We start from the raw sequence: 14,076 nt of genomic DNA on the forward strand, positions 1-14,076 counted from the left end.
ATGTTTGTTTTCAGACTGTCCTTCCTTTTAGAAGCTAGTGTGTTTTCTACTGGCTTCCAGGGAGTGCTGCAGGAGGGTAAAGTTGCTTCTCCTTCCTAACTGGAAAAGACAGTGATGCTTTGTTTCCAAGCACATATCCGACTTGTATGTGTGGATGGCACTAAAACTGAGTCTTCTCTGCAGTTAGGATTGTTGCACTCCTGGTCTTCTAAAAGCCTAATATACTCTCAGGTTAGTGTCTTCAAGCACAAGTGAAGGAAGTGCTCCCTGTGCCTTTGAAGTAGGTGTTGGACAGCAGCTGTGTGTTTTTTCTGCGGATTTTAGGCATCAGAACTCCACAATATATGTACCCTAGGCTCTCGACCCCCACCCACCTGCCCTAAATTGGCTTTGAGCTTTCACAAGGTCAGCTTGATCTGATACTGATTTGATAGGAGCAAAGATCTAGCCCTTGGGTGGACAGATTTTCACTGTTGCCTGTTGTACTTTCTAAGGAAATTTTGCCTCACTTTATAATTATGTATGTCAAACTCAGAGCCTCTTTCTGGGTGTGGCTTCAGGGTTGACCAGCCTCCTTTAGTTGGGAGAAGTATGTCCACATCATAGGACAGGTTATGATGATAAATGTGTCATTTCCTCCTCTGCTTGAGTCCTGTGCATTTTACCATCGTGAGTCCTTCTGATCGTAGTATCTGACAGAAGACTGGAGATATGCTTGGGCATTTTCTGCGGGGAATGTAACTTTGTATATGTCTCAGCTGAGCCTGACGTGTCATAGACATTGAGTTCATTTCAGATATTCCTGGTTGGATCTGGAATTAAACAGATCTGTTTCTTTCAGCTGCTTCATCCGTTCCAGCTCCAAAGACAACAGACCCTCCCTCTGCCCTCCCATCTGTGGGCTCCCTGCCCAGCACCACCTCCTGCAGTACGCTTCTGCCCACTGCACCTCAGCACACTGCCACTTTGCCCTCCTTGTCCCAGCCTGGTGACCTGTCCAGCAACCCCCTCTCCCAGCTTAGCAGGTATGAGGAAAATATGGGCCCAGAATGAGAGGCACACTGGGGCGAAGTCCTGGGGCCCTTATAGAAGGCTCTTTCCGTGAATGAAACCTACTTGTTGCCCCTAGCATGGCATGTTGGCGTTTGCAATAATGCTGTAGAGTAGGTTTGCGCTGGGTGGAGTCACCAAAGCACTGGAGATGAAAACTTTGTGCCTCTGCTATCACAGATCACTTGGCCCCTTGGGAATATAGGGTGGAGCCAAGGGGTTGCTGCTACTGTTTTTCGACCCTCAGGAGGGTGCCACTAGCTGAGCCTCTCCTCCCAGCTCTGGGCTCCTGCCGCTGATGCAGACCGCCCTTGGGTTTCTGAGCAGGTCTGCGACTTGCACTAGTCATGGCTTCACAGATCAAGTTACTACAACAGGGTGTAGGAGAATGGGTTTCATTTGGTTCTCACCTTGTGTCTCCCCCCACCCTGTCCAATAAATCAATTTTATTGATTTATTTTTAGAGAGGGGGGAATGGGGGAGAAAGGGAGAGAAACATCGATGTTAGAGATCGAAACATCAATCTGTTGCTTCTAGCACGCCCCCAACCGGGAACTGGCCTGCAACCCAGGCATGTACCCTGACTGGGAAGCAGACTAATGACCTTTCACTTTGCAGGATGAGGCTCAACCAACTGAGCCACACCAGTCAGGGCATCACCTTGTGTCTTCTAAGGAGAGTCCACCTCCTTGCTTTAAGCATTTGAATTGAATTCTGGATTTGATGGCACTTCTGGCTCTGAATTTGGCATGTGCGGTTGAACATAGGAACTTCTTTCCAACACACAGATGTAATGGGATCTCTACGGCTGAGTGTTCTTAGTGCAGTCCTGTTCTTTTTCCAGTATAAACAGCAGATGGTTACAGCTGACTGAAGCTGGCCTGGAGGTTTCCCAGGACAGGATGTTCCAGATCCTTGTGGTGGGTGATCCTTTAGATCATTCTAACCACCAGATCCCCTGGACTGGGTTTCCAGGTGATGGGTGTGAAGCTGAAGCTTCTGCTGTAGGGATGGGGCAAGCTTGTATCTTGCTCACCTGGACATGGGGGGCTCCATTCCTGTGGAGTGACTTGGGCGGACGTATGTGGTGCTCTGTTTTGTCTTCTAGTTCACTCCCCAGCCATCAGAGCAGCCTCTCCTCTGCACACACAGCACTCTCCTCGAGCGCGTCACACACAGTAAGTATCTTCTTGGCTCCCCCTCCACCACCCTGCTCAGCGAGCTTGGAGCTTAGTCACCTGCACGTGGGCCTTTAGTTTGTGGATTTTAGATGTCTGAGATACTGTGGAATTGTTTGGCTGCCCTGATGTCTCAATCTAAGTATGTGTTTGGAGCACCGTGGAAGACATTTTGCTTTCTAAGTTCATGCCTCTGTGGAGGAGTTACTTCTCCAGACCTGATATGTGATGGGTGGTGAATTTACTCCCAAGAATTCGCTGAACTTCCTGTTCGTTACAGGAGACCTTTCTGCCTGGCAGGGGTGACTTATTTTCTGGGAGATGTTATGTTGAGCTATTTGCAAGCTTTTAGAAGAAAGTGGGCTCATTGCTAACTTCAGCTGGGGCTCCACTAAAAGTCAGCTTTAATCAAGGCCATTTTTCCTGGCTAACCCTCTGTTAGTTCATGCAGCCCAATGCCAGAATATCCATCCTCTGCCATGTGCACACGCATAGTTCTCTGAGACTGACGGCCCTGGCTCTTCCCCTAGTCAGTGTAGCTGCATTCCAGTGTGTTGGCGGTCATGGGGACTTCCCTAGTTGTGGCATTAGGTATTCTGTCCCCTGTTAGCTTTGGCCATCTCAGGCCATTTCTCCCAACTCAAAGGTAGAGGCTTTAGGCAGGGTGATCGTGATGAACAAAGTCAGGAATGTGGAGAGGCGAGTGCGGAAGCACAGGTGGTGCCCCCTGGAAGCCCTGCTGTGCCAAAGAGTAGCCCTAGATGGTGGTTGTCGAAGGGTGGTTCTCGAGGTTTGAAGTTGAGAGTGTGGTTCCAGTGGTGGGAGTCTGTCTGGGTTGTGGGGGGTTGAAGCATGAATGGTTGTGAAGTAGTGATGCGGCAGGGTGGTGGGAGGATACTAATGCTAGGAGAGACTTGAGCGTGAAGATCGGTGGAAAGAAAGGTCCCTGAAAAAAAGAACAAAATGTCTCTCTCCAAGTTTGGAGTGGAAGGGTCCCCAAGCAGGGAAGGGAGCTTTGAGTACAGATGAATGGAGGAGTCAGAAGATCTGGGAAATTTGTTTCCTCTGAATAAGAGATCTACTCATTTGCTGCAGAATGAGGTCATGGAAAAGGGTCAGTTCTACCCTTCCATCACAATCTGGCCAACATTTGAGTCTTGTGGACACTTGTTTTCCAAGTGAAATGTTAGGAATGATTTTTTGTCATAGAACACACCGAGCACCATCTTCATACCAGAGCACGAGGCGGGGGCCTCTGCACACCTGCCTGTGCCCGTTAGGTCAGCGGGCGCCGTGAACTGCCTGTGCCCCAGGCACTGGTGCTTTGGAGCCCACTGCCCTCACTCCACAGGCTAGCAGCCCCTGTGTCTCGCAGGAAGCTCCAGATTATACAGTCCAAATGGCTGTGGCCAGAATTGCCTTGTGCAGAGTGTCCGACACTTTGTCAACGTGAGAGGGTTGCCACGTTGCTACCATAGTTGTCAGAATCATTAATGAAGGGTGTGAAAAGGCGTATACTGAAGTCTTTCCGTCTCTAATCTGCTTGATTCTACCCCTCTTTCTCCTGTTTGCTTGATCCTCTAGAGTTCTTTTTAACCTATAAAATAGTTATTTTTCTTTACCCTTTGCTATAGCAGAAACGTGATATTTCATACGTAGTACCCTTCTCTATTTTCTTAACAAGTGTGTCTTTGAGATGTTTCTGTGTTGAAACACAGAGTTCTTGTTCTCTTTCCACAGCTCTCCTGTGTTACGGTACTTAATCAGTCCTCCACCGATCAAACTTCAGGACCATTTTCAGTCTTGATCCTACAGTGTTCCTTTGATAACCTTCTACAGGTGGTGTTTCACTGTGCAGCAATATCTAGAGGGTAAATCCTAGTGTGGAATTGCTAGGCATTTGTCACTTTGTACACATTGCCAGATTGCTCTGTATAGTGATTTCCAACCTGCTTACCTCCCAGTGGCAGTGGATGAAATGTGCCGTTTCTCTCCTGCCTCCCGAAATGGTGTTATCGAATATTTCTATTTTTCCATTGTGTTAATAGAAAAATGACCTGACAATATAATTGTTAATTGAATGAGGTTGACCATCTTTTTTTTTTTTTTTTTTACATCTTAGAAAGCCATTGTTTTTTGTTTTTGTGAGCAGTTTATATTGTTCATTTATTTGTCAGGTCCTTGGGGTCTGTTTCTAGGCACTCTACATTTGGGAGTCTAGTAAGTAGCCCTCGAATGTAGAGTACAGATATTTTCCCTACACTTGTCGTTTTGTAAATATTTTTGATTTTTATATAGTCAGCTCTATCAGTCTCCCTTTCATAGTCATATTATGTTAAGTCAGGTCTTCCCCACTTGAAGGTTACAAGGGAAGTCTTGTTTTGTTTTCTCCTGATCTCCGTGCCCTTGTGGAAGGTTGGGTGCGGCTTTGCTCATCTGGGCCCCTCTGAGGAGCTGACTGCACGGCCCCACCGGATGCACTGAGCGAGCCCTTTAAATGGGATGGAGGCCTGTTACTGCAGCAGCGTGTTGCCCTCGCAGGTCTGGGGTGCGGGGCGGGGGCAGAGATAAAAGCCCATCAGCGTCAGCTTGATGTAGGAGAGGTTTGCTGGGTACCTCTTGAGTTCCTTTCAGCAAACCAGGAACTGGTTCTCTAGAAAGCTGCTCTTGGTGGGAAGCCTGGACCCATATAGAGGACCATGGAGCATTCTGGCCTGGTTTGCCCTTGCTCCATGGAGTGCTCTGGCACAGCCTTTGCCCTGCTCCTTGGGTTCTTCTCACCCTGGTTCTGTCTGTCTAGGCTGAAGGAGCAGGAGTCCTGGGGAGTCCCAGGAGACCATGATTTTACCCACCTTTATCTTACAGAACCAATTCTGGATATTAGGGCCCTTAGGCTACTGGGTTGGGTATCCTGTGGGGATGAGACCTACAGAGCTGTCTGTGCAATGGGAAGCAGAGCACGCTGTGGTCCCATTCCTCCCGAGGCTTTCTGTTCTCTGGCTTCTCTCCTTCAGGAGTTTCCGGGATTCTTCGTTCAGCACACATTCTGGTTTGGAGGCTGGTCTCAGTCTTCTAGAGCCTTTCTCTCCCTCTTTGGGCCTTTCTTTGCCCCACCAGGTGCATCTCTTCTACATTATTACCAGCTGAAGCCGAGCAGCTAGGCAGGAATCCTGGAACACAGACTCTTCAGAGCTTTCTTCTGGTTTCACTCTTCCTTTCTAGGTGGATCATATTGAGCAGGCATTGGGGCAGGCCATGCCCTTCTAGGTAGGCCCTGGTGGCTTGCAAAGTGTCACCAGGTTCTGGAGCAAAGGCCTTACTCTGAGCCACCTGTGACTTCCAGATCAGAGTAGCCCAATGGAAGGACACCCCCGAAGGCTCTGACTTGGGCTGGACTGCCTGTGGTCTCTCTTTCATCTCTCCTGAGACTACTTGCTTTCTGTGAGGTGGGTTCTTGCCTCATACTCAAGACGGTCTATGTTCAAGATTTACTTTGGGTTTCAGTGCCCTGTGGCATATACCAGAGCATGAGCAACTGTAAGAATTTTTAGTATGGTTTTGATTATGAAGCTCAGCTTTAATAGTCCTTATACTTAAAAGTTGTGTTCTGATGGCCTCACCTAACTGCCGTGTGAGGGGCTGCGGAGGCTAATGTGTGGTCATACAGGCAGTGAGCACAGGCCCCTCGGGTCAGAATCTCAACACTGCAGGCCCAGATGCCAGGCTAGGTTCTCCAGCCTCTCGTGCTTTCCCCCAGATCCATGTGTCCTGGCTTTTTTATTTTGCCAGCACGCCAGTGTGGAGAGCACTCCTCCCCTCCAGTCCTCAGCCACCTTCTCAACAGCAGCAACCTCCGCCTCGAGTGCCACGTCCTCAGGGCTCAGCAGCGTGAACACGGGGAATAGCCTCTGCCTGGGTGGGACCACTGTGAGCGCCCCCAGCAGTACCAGAGCCACGCCCTTGGTGACCTCAGGTGTGTGCCCCAGAGGCCTTTCCCACCTGCCCCCAGCCCCTCAAAGGTGCACACTTGGCTTCCCAGGGAGGGTGCCCATAAACTGTCAGGATGCCATGCACCTCAGAGGGTCATAGTCTTCCTCCGGCCCTGCCGCTGGTCACTTGTCCTCTTCGTTCCACTGACCTCTTGAGGCCCAGTCCTTCCACCCCTGATTCAGGTGGGGTTGGGTGAAATTGGTCTTTTGGGTGGGCTCCCCTGGGCAGGATTCCTGGCAGCCTTTGTGCTTCTAGCTCCCCAGTCTTTTCTGTTCTCACTCATCCCTGGAGCTGCAGTGACGTGGTGACATAGAGGTGCCAGGGAGCAGTTGGCTCCTGGTCATTTTATGTAACTGATTGCCTGTTAGCCATATCTGGGCAGTCTGAGTGAGCCAAGCACACTGTAGTTGGGTAGAAACTGCTAAAATTCACCTTTGACATGCCTTGTCCCTCTCCTGGCAATGCCCAGCTCTCCTTCTGTTCTGAGGAGGGATATTGTTCTTTATGTTGAGGTTTGTCCAGTGCAGTGTGACCTTCAGGAGTGGCGGGGCGGGGGCAGCGTTTCTTTCCCAGCTTGGGAAGAGCCTGGAGGCAGGCCACGTGCTTTCTACTTCCCAGCAGTTAGGGCAGGGCTATGGCAGTGAGCTGAACACTCCCAGCCCCACAGTGGCTGAGGAGGCTTAGTGTTTGTGGTAGGCACTTTACTTTTCTTGACTTTTCTTAGGCAAAGCGCCCCCCAACCTGCCCCAGGGGGTGCCTCCCCTGCTGCACAACCAGTACCTCGTGGGCCCTGGAGGACTGCTTCCTGCCTACCCGGTGAGTGCATGGTGTAGCTCCTGGCTAGCCTTGGCTCCCCCTGCCCTCAGGGGCTGGCACTTGGCAGAACCTGGTAAAGGAGGCTCTAGGTTGCTGCCACTCCTTCCTGGAGCCCTTCCATCTCTGCCGGTTGTACCCCTAGTATTTCTCCCCCAGCCAGGCTCCATCAAGGTAGGGTGTCTTCTCAAAGCAGCTCATCCAGGTCCTCCTTCTGAGTGTGTCCTATCCTCCCATCCTGTTTAGGCCCCCACATTGGCCTGGGCTTCCCAGGGGTAATGTATGGTCCCTAACACCCTTTTTGGTCCTCACACAGATCTATGGCTATGATGAGCTCCAGATGCTGCAGTCACGGCTGCCAGTGGTGAGTGGGGTATGGCAGTGGGGGTGGGGAGGATCGAGGCTCTTTTACAGGTCCTTCCTCCCTTTGCCACCCTGCCTAGCCGTCAGGACACTCAGCCTAAGGCTGAGGAAGCTGCTTCCTTTTGTTAGTTGTGCTGGTGCATCTATAGCTTGGGCATATGAGTGTCCTGTGCTCATCCCTGGGGAACATAAAGGCCACTGGGACCTGGGGTCCCAGTAGGTAGCACCTGTACTAACTGTGGGTCATTCTCTTCTCTCATCTTCCCCTTAAAAAAAAAAATATATATATATATATCTATATGACACAAAACTGGTGGTGTTTGCCTGCCCCTAGGGTTGTTACAGTTTTCTTCACAGTGCCACTCAGTGTCTTTGTTTTCTGACGTGGGCATTGGTAAAGCTTGTGATGGCACCTGCTCTTCTGTCCCCAGCTGAGTAACTAGCTAGAGCTGACAGCTTTAAGGGCCCTTCCGAGTCTGGCCTGCCATCACTGTTTGCAAGAATGCTAGTCCCAGGATCTCCCCGGTTGCTACAGCCTCATTCTGAGGCCAGGGCTGCCTGTTTATTCTGACCCTTGTTACAAGGATGAAGCACTGGGCCTTCCCTGGGATGGTCTGGTGAAAGGACTGCAGTGGGGGAGGGCCGTGGAGAAGAGCATGCTCCCTGCTCTGACAGCCTGCAGGCTCCTGCATCACTGCTCCTCTCCAGCTCTGGTTTCCCAGACACCTGGTAATTTTCAGCAGTGCAAGGCTTCTGTCACATTGTTGGGAAGAAAAAGCTGTTTGGATACTAGTGTCCCCTCTGGTGGATGTGGTCTTTTCTATTCCCCAGGGAAGCTGTTTTCTCTCCAGTGAGGTGTCCTTCCTCAGACTCTTCCCCATTGGTGATGCTCTCCACTCCCCACCCTGCCCATCCCCAACCTGGCCACAGAGAGCTCAGGCAGCTACAGGTATTACCTTCATCTCCTTGTTCCCAGTGGCTGAAGCTCTTGGCTCACAGGAGAACTCCCCTCCATCTGCTTAAGTATATCTAAAAGGCAGGGGCTGGTAGCTGGGCCCCATGCGCAAACCAGTAGCCCATTACGCTGCTGCCCAAGGGCCTGCTGGACTCTAGCTGTTGCCTACACCCCCAGTGAAAGGATGTTGCAAGCATGGGGATGTCTGAGCCTTAGGGCTCTGTGGGGAAGCTGGAAGTGGCCCTGGACTCCCTGCTCACAACCATCTGGCCCAGGAGCCCCAAGGCATTAGGGATGGGATGCAAAAGGTGGCCCTGAGTGCCACTGCATGTGGGTCCTAGTCAGACCCCCAAGTAGTGGCTCATTGGAATCCCAGCCCTAGGAGTCGTCTGCCTTGTATTTCTTTTATTGTTCTGTGCGTTAGAAGAAATCACTTCTGAGTCTACCTTTTGAGATACAGTGCTTTCATTTTCCCCTTGGTCATTCCTTAGCCTCTGGCGCTCTTTTGTTCCCACCTTTGGGTTTTCATTTCTTCTGTGAAAGAGCTCCCCGTCCCTGGCTTTCCCCAGGCCTGTTCTCAGTTGTGTTGCTACTGTTTTCCTATCCCTGCCTCCTCCTAGGGTCCTGGGCTGAGGATGCTACAAGTTTTCTGGAAAAAGGAGGCTGAAGGAGAGTGTAGGTGCCATTCTTAGCCACTATGGCTCTGACCAGGCACTGTTGCCCACGACGAAAGCAGAAGGGCCTTCCCTTGGCTCAGGCCAGGGTGTGGGATGTTTGGGACATAGTAAGGGTCGGGGCAGGCCTCCCCTTTTCCACAGAGCTCCACCGTGTTTTGCCCTCTTGGTATCCATACTTCCACTGGCTCCTGTGGGGTGTCAGTGTTGCCAGGGCAGAGTGGGTGATGAGAGACAAATTCAGCACCTTAACCTGGGGTCCTGCTTGTATTCCTGGGGACCTACCTGGCATTGCTGATCTGACCCCTGTTAAACCCTTTAGGCACCTCGTCTCCTGCTGACTCCTTTCTGGTTTCTACTGTCAACTTTCTTAGCTGCTTTTTAGAATCTCTCAGGTGGGAAATGCCAGCAGAGTTGGTTCTGCCACTGGCATTCACCAGCATCCATCTACAGCGTAAAATGGATATGTTAGATTGGCCCTCCTGTGGCTCTGCCTATGGAAGGCTGACAGTTGGCCAGGGTGTCTGCATGCTATGTGCTTTGTGGCTACCACATGGTACCACTCCACCAAGCACCATTTACTTTGTGAATGTGCACGGGACGTCCCTGGGGCCTAGCTTTTCCCAGGAGTGCGGCATCACGTGGAAGTACCTATGCTGCCTGTTGAGCCTGCTGTCCAGGAAGTGGGGCAAGGCTGTTCTGCTTATGGAGCCTCCCTGGTCTCTCCTAGGATTACTACGGAATTCCCTTTGCTACGCCCACAGCCCTTGCCAGCCGAGATGGGAGCCTCACTAATAACCCATATTCAGGTTAGTCTTGGTTCAGGAAACAGGAGTGGGGTGGGGGATTGCATCAGACTGGCCTACAGCTAATCCCAGGCTTCTGGAAACAGAAGGGTTAAGAGAGGCCTGCTAGCTTCCCAGTGTTGAGCCTGCAGCCGCACCTATTCTGGTTTGCAGGAAGCAGCCTGGCTTTTTCTTCTGGTTGGATAAGGGCAGTGACCAGAATCAGTGTTCCTCTTCTCCTAGGTGATGTCACAAAGTTTGGCCGAGGTGACTCTGCATCCCCTGCACCCCCTACCACACTGGCTCAGGCACAGCAGAGCCAATCCCAGGCCCACCACACCCCCCAACAGCCCTTTCTGAATCCTGCACTGCCACATGGCTACAGCTACACTGGCCTCCCTTACTACACAGGCGTGCCCAGTGCCTTCCAGTATGGGCCCACCATGTTTGTGAGTATCTGTGGGAACTGTAATTTCAGCTATGGGGAGCAGAAGCAGAGAGAGAGGGACATGACCCCACTGAGAGTTTCATCTGGCCTTCAGGAATGTTTGGGCTGGTGGTGAAGGTTGCTTCTCTATATATTTTTATATCCAGCATACACTGAATCACTCATAAACACTGGTCCCTTGAGATTGTGCTACCTGCTGCCTTACACTAAGCAGGGGTACCTGATCTGCTCCTCCAATGCCACTCCTGCTTGCCCCACCAGGTCCCTCCAGCCTCAGCCAAGCAGCATGGTGTGAACCTCAGCACCCCCACCACCCCTTTCCAGCAGGCCAGTGGTTATGGCCAGCACAGCTACAGCGCAGGTAAGGGGTGCTCTAAGCACGGAGACATGGATAGGGCAGGCATGCCTAGCTCACACATGCCTCTTGTACCCTGCTATGCTAGGTTATGATGACCTGACCCAGGGGACAGCAGCGGGAGACTACACCAAGGGTGGCTATGGTGGATCATCACAGGCACAAAACAAGTCTGCAGGTTCTGGGCCTGGCAAAGGTAGCGTCTGCCCCTCCTTTCCAGGATTGAGGCCTAGAATAGTTATCTCCTCCCTGGCTCCTTCTCAGGCAAGGCTACCCCAGAGTGCCCCTGGAGGTGGGGTGGCTGGAGCTGGGACCAACTGCTGTGGGAACAACTGCTTTTCCTCCTAGGAGTGTCCGTGTCTTCAAGCACCACTGGCCTACCTGATATGACTGGTTCTGTCTACAAGACAACTCAGGTGAGGGAGGGATGGGTGGGTGTATTGGTTGGTGGGAGGTGTAACCCAGGTCCTCACCATTGTCTCTTTGCCCTACAGACTTTTGATAAGCAGGGATTTCATGCAGGGACTCCTCCACCATTCAGCCTACCCTCAGCCTTGGGTTCCACTGGGCCCCTGGCCCCTGGAGCAGCTCCTGGTTATGCACCCCCACCATTCTTGCATATCCTGCCTGCCCACCAGCAGCCTCACTCACAGCTGTTACACCACCACCTTCCCCAGGATGCCCAGGTGAGCCCAGTGATGGCGGCAGCCACCCTGCCTTGGGTTCAGGGTTCTGCTCCAGCCTTAACAGCCTTCTCTCCTCCTCCTCAGAGTGGCTCGGGTCAGCGCAGCCAGCCCAGCTCCCTGCAGCCCAAGTCGCAAGCCTCCAAACCTGCCTACGGCAACTCTCCATACTGGACAAACTGAACCCTGAAGAGCGGGTGGGCTGGGGGAGGGCTTGCCCTGGGCAGGAGAGAACACATGGAGCCCGTTTCTGGGAGCCCAGCACCCTTTCCTAGAATTCCTGAGACGTGTAACTGTGTCAGCCGAGCCTCTGTGGGGAGCCTCCCTCCCAGACTCGCTTGTATGTAATGTATTTATGTATGTATTTGTAAATGTGACAGAAATCTTGGGGGAGTGGGAGGGTTACAGGTGCTGCTCCCCACTCAAGCCCCTTTTCACTGTAGCAAAATAAGTCCCCCTCCTGCCTTCAAGCCTTCCACATAGCCCCTCTGCCAGGAGGTTGCTAGGGGCGGTGTCTGGAAGGGCTGGATTAAGGCAGTTGGGTAATGGGGTCAGGTACCAATGAAGAATCACGACTTATCTCGTGCCCTTGTAAACCATTATTTGAGTGTTTTTCCCTGTAATTTCTTTATCCCTCTTGAGGAGAAACTGGTCCTTTTGTCATCCGTTATGTTTCCCTCCTGCCAAATCTTGATCTGGGAATAGCAGACACATTCCCCACCCCCCTCCCACTCAACATCAAAGTGGCACATTGAGCAGGGGCATATGCTTCTGGTCTAGTCTTGTCCCCAGAGACTTGCCTTCTCTGGCTGACCATTTTAATAATAATCTGATTTTGTGCTCAGAGATGTTCAGCCAGTGAGCTCCCCTTTTAAAAGAAATAAAAGATATGCTCCATGAGAGCACGTCTCCACGCAAAGGCTCCTCTATTCCAGTTGTCCTGAACCAGATGGGCGACTGCTTCAGGGGTTTTCCTCTTTTGCCCAAAGTCCACCTAATAAAGTTCTGAGAGCATGCACAGTCTCTGCGTGGTGTGACTAAAGGATAGCTCAGGGTCAAGGCCATCTTCATTATGGTTCCATGGACTCTTGGACTCCACAGGGCTGAAGAAAAGCTCATGTGGTCACAGTCTTCCTGACAACAGGTTGTGAAGGCTTAAATTGGTATTCCTTTCTTTGCTTGGCCCTTCTCTTGCTTTGGCCCCAGTCAGCATCCAGGGAGTGGAGGGTAAATGATACAGCTGAAAGGACAGCAAAAGGTCCTGACAGGGCACAGGAAGTGTTTGTCGAAGTTAACTTTGCAGTCTCTTACAGGCTCCATCAGCAAGAATGCCAGGACAGGGTAATTTCTTTCCCAGAGGCCAAAGGTACTTACTACTAACATGGTTCTAGGCCTGTGAGAGAGTAAGTTTGAACAGCTAAACCTTTGTTTTCATCAGCCAATCAATATTGTTTGACAGTCAAGTCTGTAGTGGAACAGGTGACTAAGGAGCCAGAGTGGTATGTAGTAGGTAAGCACATCCTGGCCTAAATATCTGCTCCAGATAATCCCATGAAACTATTCACCTGGAAGCAGAATGCCGACTTCCCCTAAACTAAGCCAGTCCTCCCTCTTGCTTCTAGGCCACCAGGCAAGAGAGGAGCCAGGGCCATAAACTGTTCCTGTGTGTCTGGCAGGAGGCGGCCTTCCCCAGTTGTCTAAGGCACAGCTGTGCTACAATCTGGCTGGCAACTCAGACTCAGAGGTGTTGACTAGGCTAAATAAGCAAATAAAATGAATACTGCTTCAAGTGTTGGTTAAATCAATATGCCAAAACCGGCCCAGGACCACTCTTTACCTTTTCTACTTTAAAGTCAATGGTCATTTCATCAGATTGGACATGTGGCTGCTGTTAATCCACAGCTTGGGATCCTGGCTTTAAAAAAAAAAAAACAACAGGTAAGTGTCCACAGCCAAAACTAAATGGGAAATTTTATTAAACTGTGATCTCCTGTTTGATGCTTGATCCTTGCTTTTATCAGCAGGAAGTTCCCAAGATAAGTGACAATAAAAACAAATGCCCTTCTAAGGAGGGCAGTGGAACACCTCTCCATCCATTCCCCTGACCTACTTGGGCTGGCAGATTGTGCCCTATTTCAGAATTACAGTTAACAAATGGCTGTGTCTTTAATAACCTTTCTTAAAGCTAGGTAAGGATTGGGAATATTCTGCAAGGTGAGCTGATAAAAGCATAAAAGGCAGGTCAGCCAGAGTTGGTTTCTGTTGTTTAATTTATCAGCTGAGTCCTGGGCATAATCTGCAAGGGAACAGCAGAAATACTGAGACCACCTTTAATTTTAACAAAAGGAAAAAAAGAGGGTCATCCCATGGGGAAGTAGCAATACAGGTATATTTTATTTCACATTTTATTAGTAGACAGATGGGCAGAAAAAGACAAAATAAACCACTAAAGGGGAAGTTCAACACAAAATGCATCAGATAATCTTTTCTCATAAGTTAAACTGAAGAAAAACACCTACAATTTCAGCTAAGAAAACTATTAAAGTCAGGTGTGACCTGCTGGTTTCAGAATAGTTGAAAATTGCATCTGAATCTTTTTGTAAATGTAAACTTTTTTTAAAAATCAGGATGGGAGGAAGGGTGGAGGAGAGTTAATTTTCAGTAGAGAACTACACATTTTCCCCTTCAATCTCTTTCTGTGTGTCCCAAAATAAGGAATTAGCAAATAAACACCAGGGAAGAGGAAAGATGATACTACCAAAACAAAACAACAAACCCCCTC

At 50.4% G+C, this 14,076-nt stretch overlaps 1 protein-coding gene and 1 non-coding gene across 6 annotated transcripts in view; both read left to right on the plus strand.

The window, feature by feature from the left end:
• The window catches only part of UBAP2 (ubiquitin associated protein 2), a 120,387-nt gene extending 108,077 nt beyond the window's left edge, over window positions 1-12,310 (plus strand). For all 5 annotated transcript variants that reach the window (XM_053923269.2, XM_024560055.4, XM_045195198.3 and 2 more), the window contains 12 exons: window positions 842-1,025; window positions 2,159-2,228; window positions 6,018-6,201; window positions 6,943-7,034; window positions 7,348-7,395; window positions 9,754-9,832; window positions 10,052-10,257; window positions 10,518-10,617; window positions 10,700-10,807; window positions 10,960-11,027; window positions 11,106-11,297; window positions 11,382-12,310. In XM_053923269.2, the coding sequence (XP_053779244.1) occupies window positions 842-1,025; window positions 2,159-2,228; window positions 6,018-6,201; window positions 6,943-7,034; window positions 7,348-7,395; window positions 9,754-9,832; window positions 10,052-10,257; window positions 10,518-10,617; window positions 10,700-10,807; window positions 10,960-11,027; window positions 11,106-11,297; window positions 11,382-11,477 (1,427 nt within the window). In that variant the 3' untranslated portion in view covers window positions 11,478-12,310. The remainder of the gene's footprint in view (window positions 1-841; window positions 1,026-2,158; window positions 2,229-6,017; window positions 6,202-6,942; window positions 7,035-7,347; window positions 7,396-9,753; window positions 9,833-10,051; window positions 10,258-10,517; window positions 10,618-10,699; window positions 10,808-10,959; window positions 11,028-11,105; window positions 11,298-11,381) is intronic.
• LOC112304645 (small nucleolar RNA SNORD121A) lies at window positions 100-181 on the plus strand. The gene has a single exon (XR_002974775.1). It is a non-coding gene; the product is annotated as a small nucleolar RNA SNORD121A (small nucleolar RNA).
• Window positions 12,311-14,076: the final 1,766 nt, after the last annotated feature.

Source organism: Desmodus rotundus, chromosome 1 (genome assembly GCF_022682495.2).
Source record: "Desmodus rotundus isolate HL8 chromosome 1, HLdesRot8A.1, whole genome shotgun sequence".
Classification (NCBI taxonomy): domain Eukaryota; kingdom Metazoa; phylum Chordata; class Mammalia; order Chiroptera; family Phyllostomidae; genus Desmodus; species Desmodus rotundus.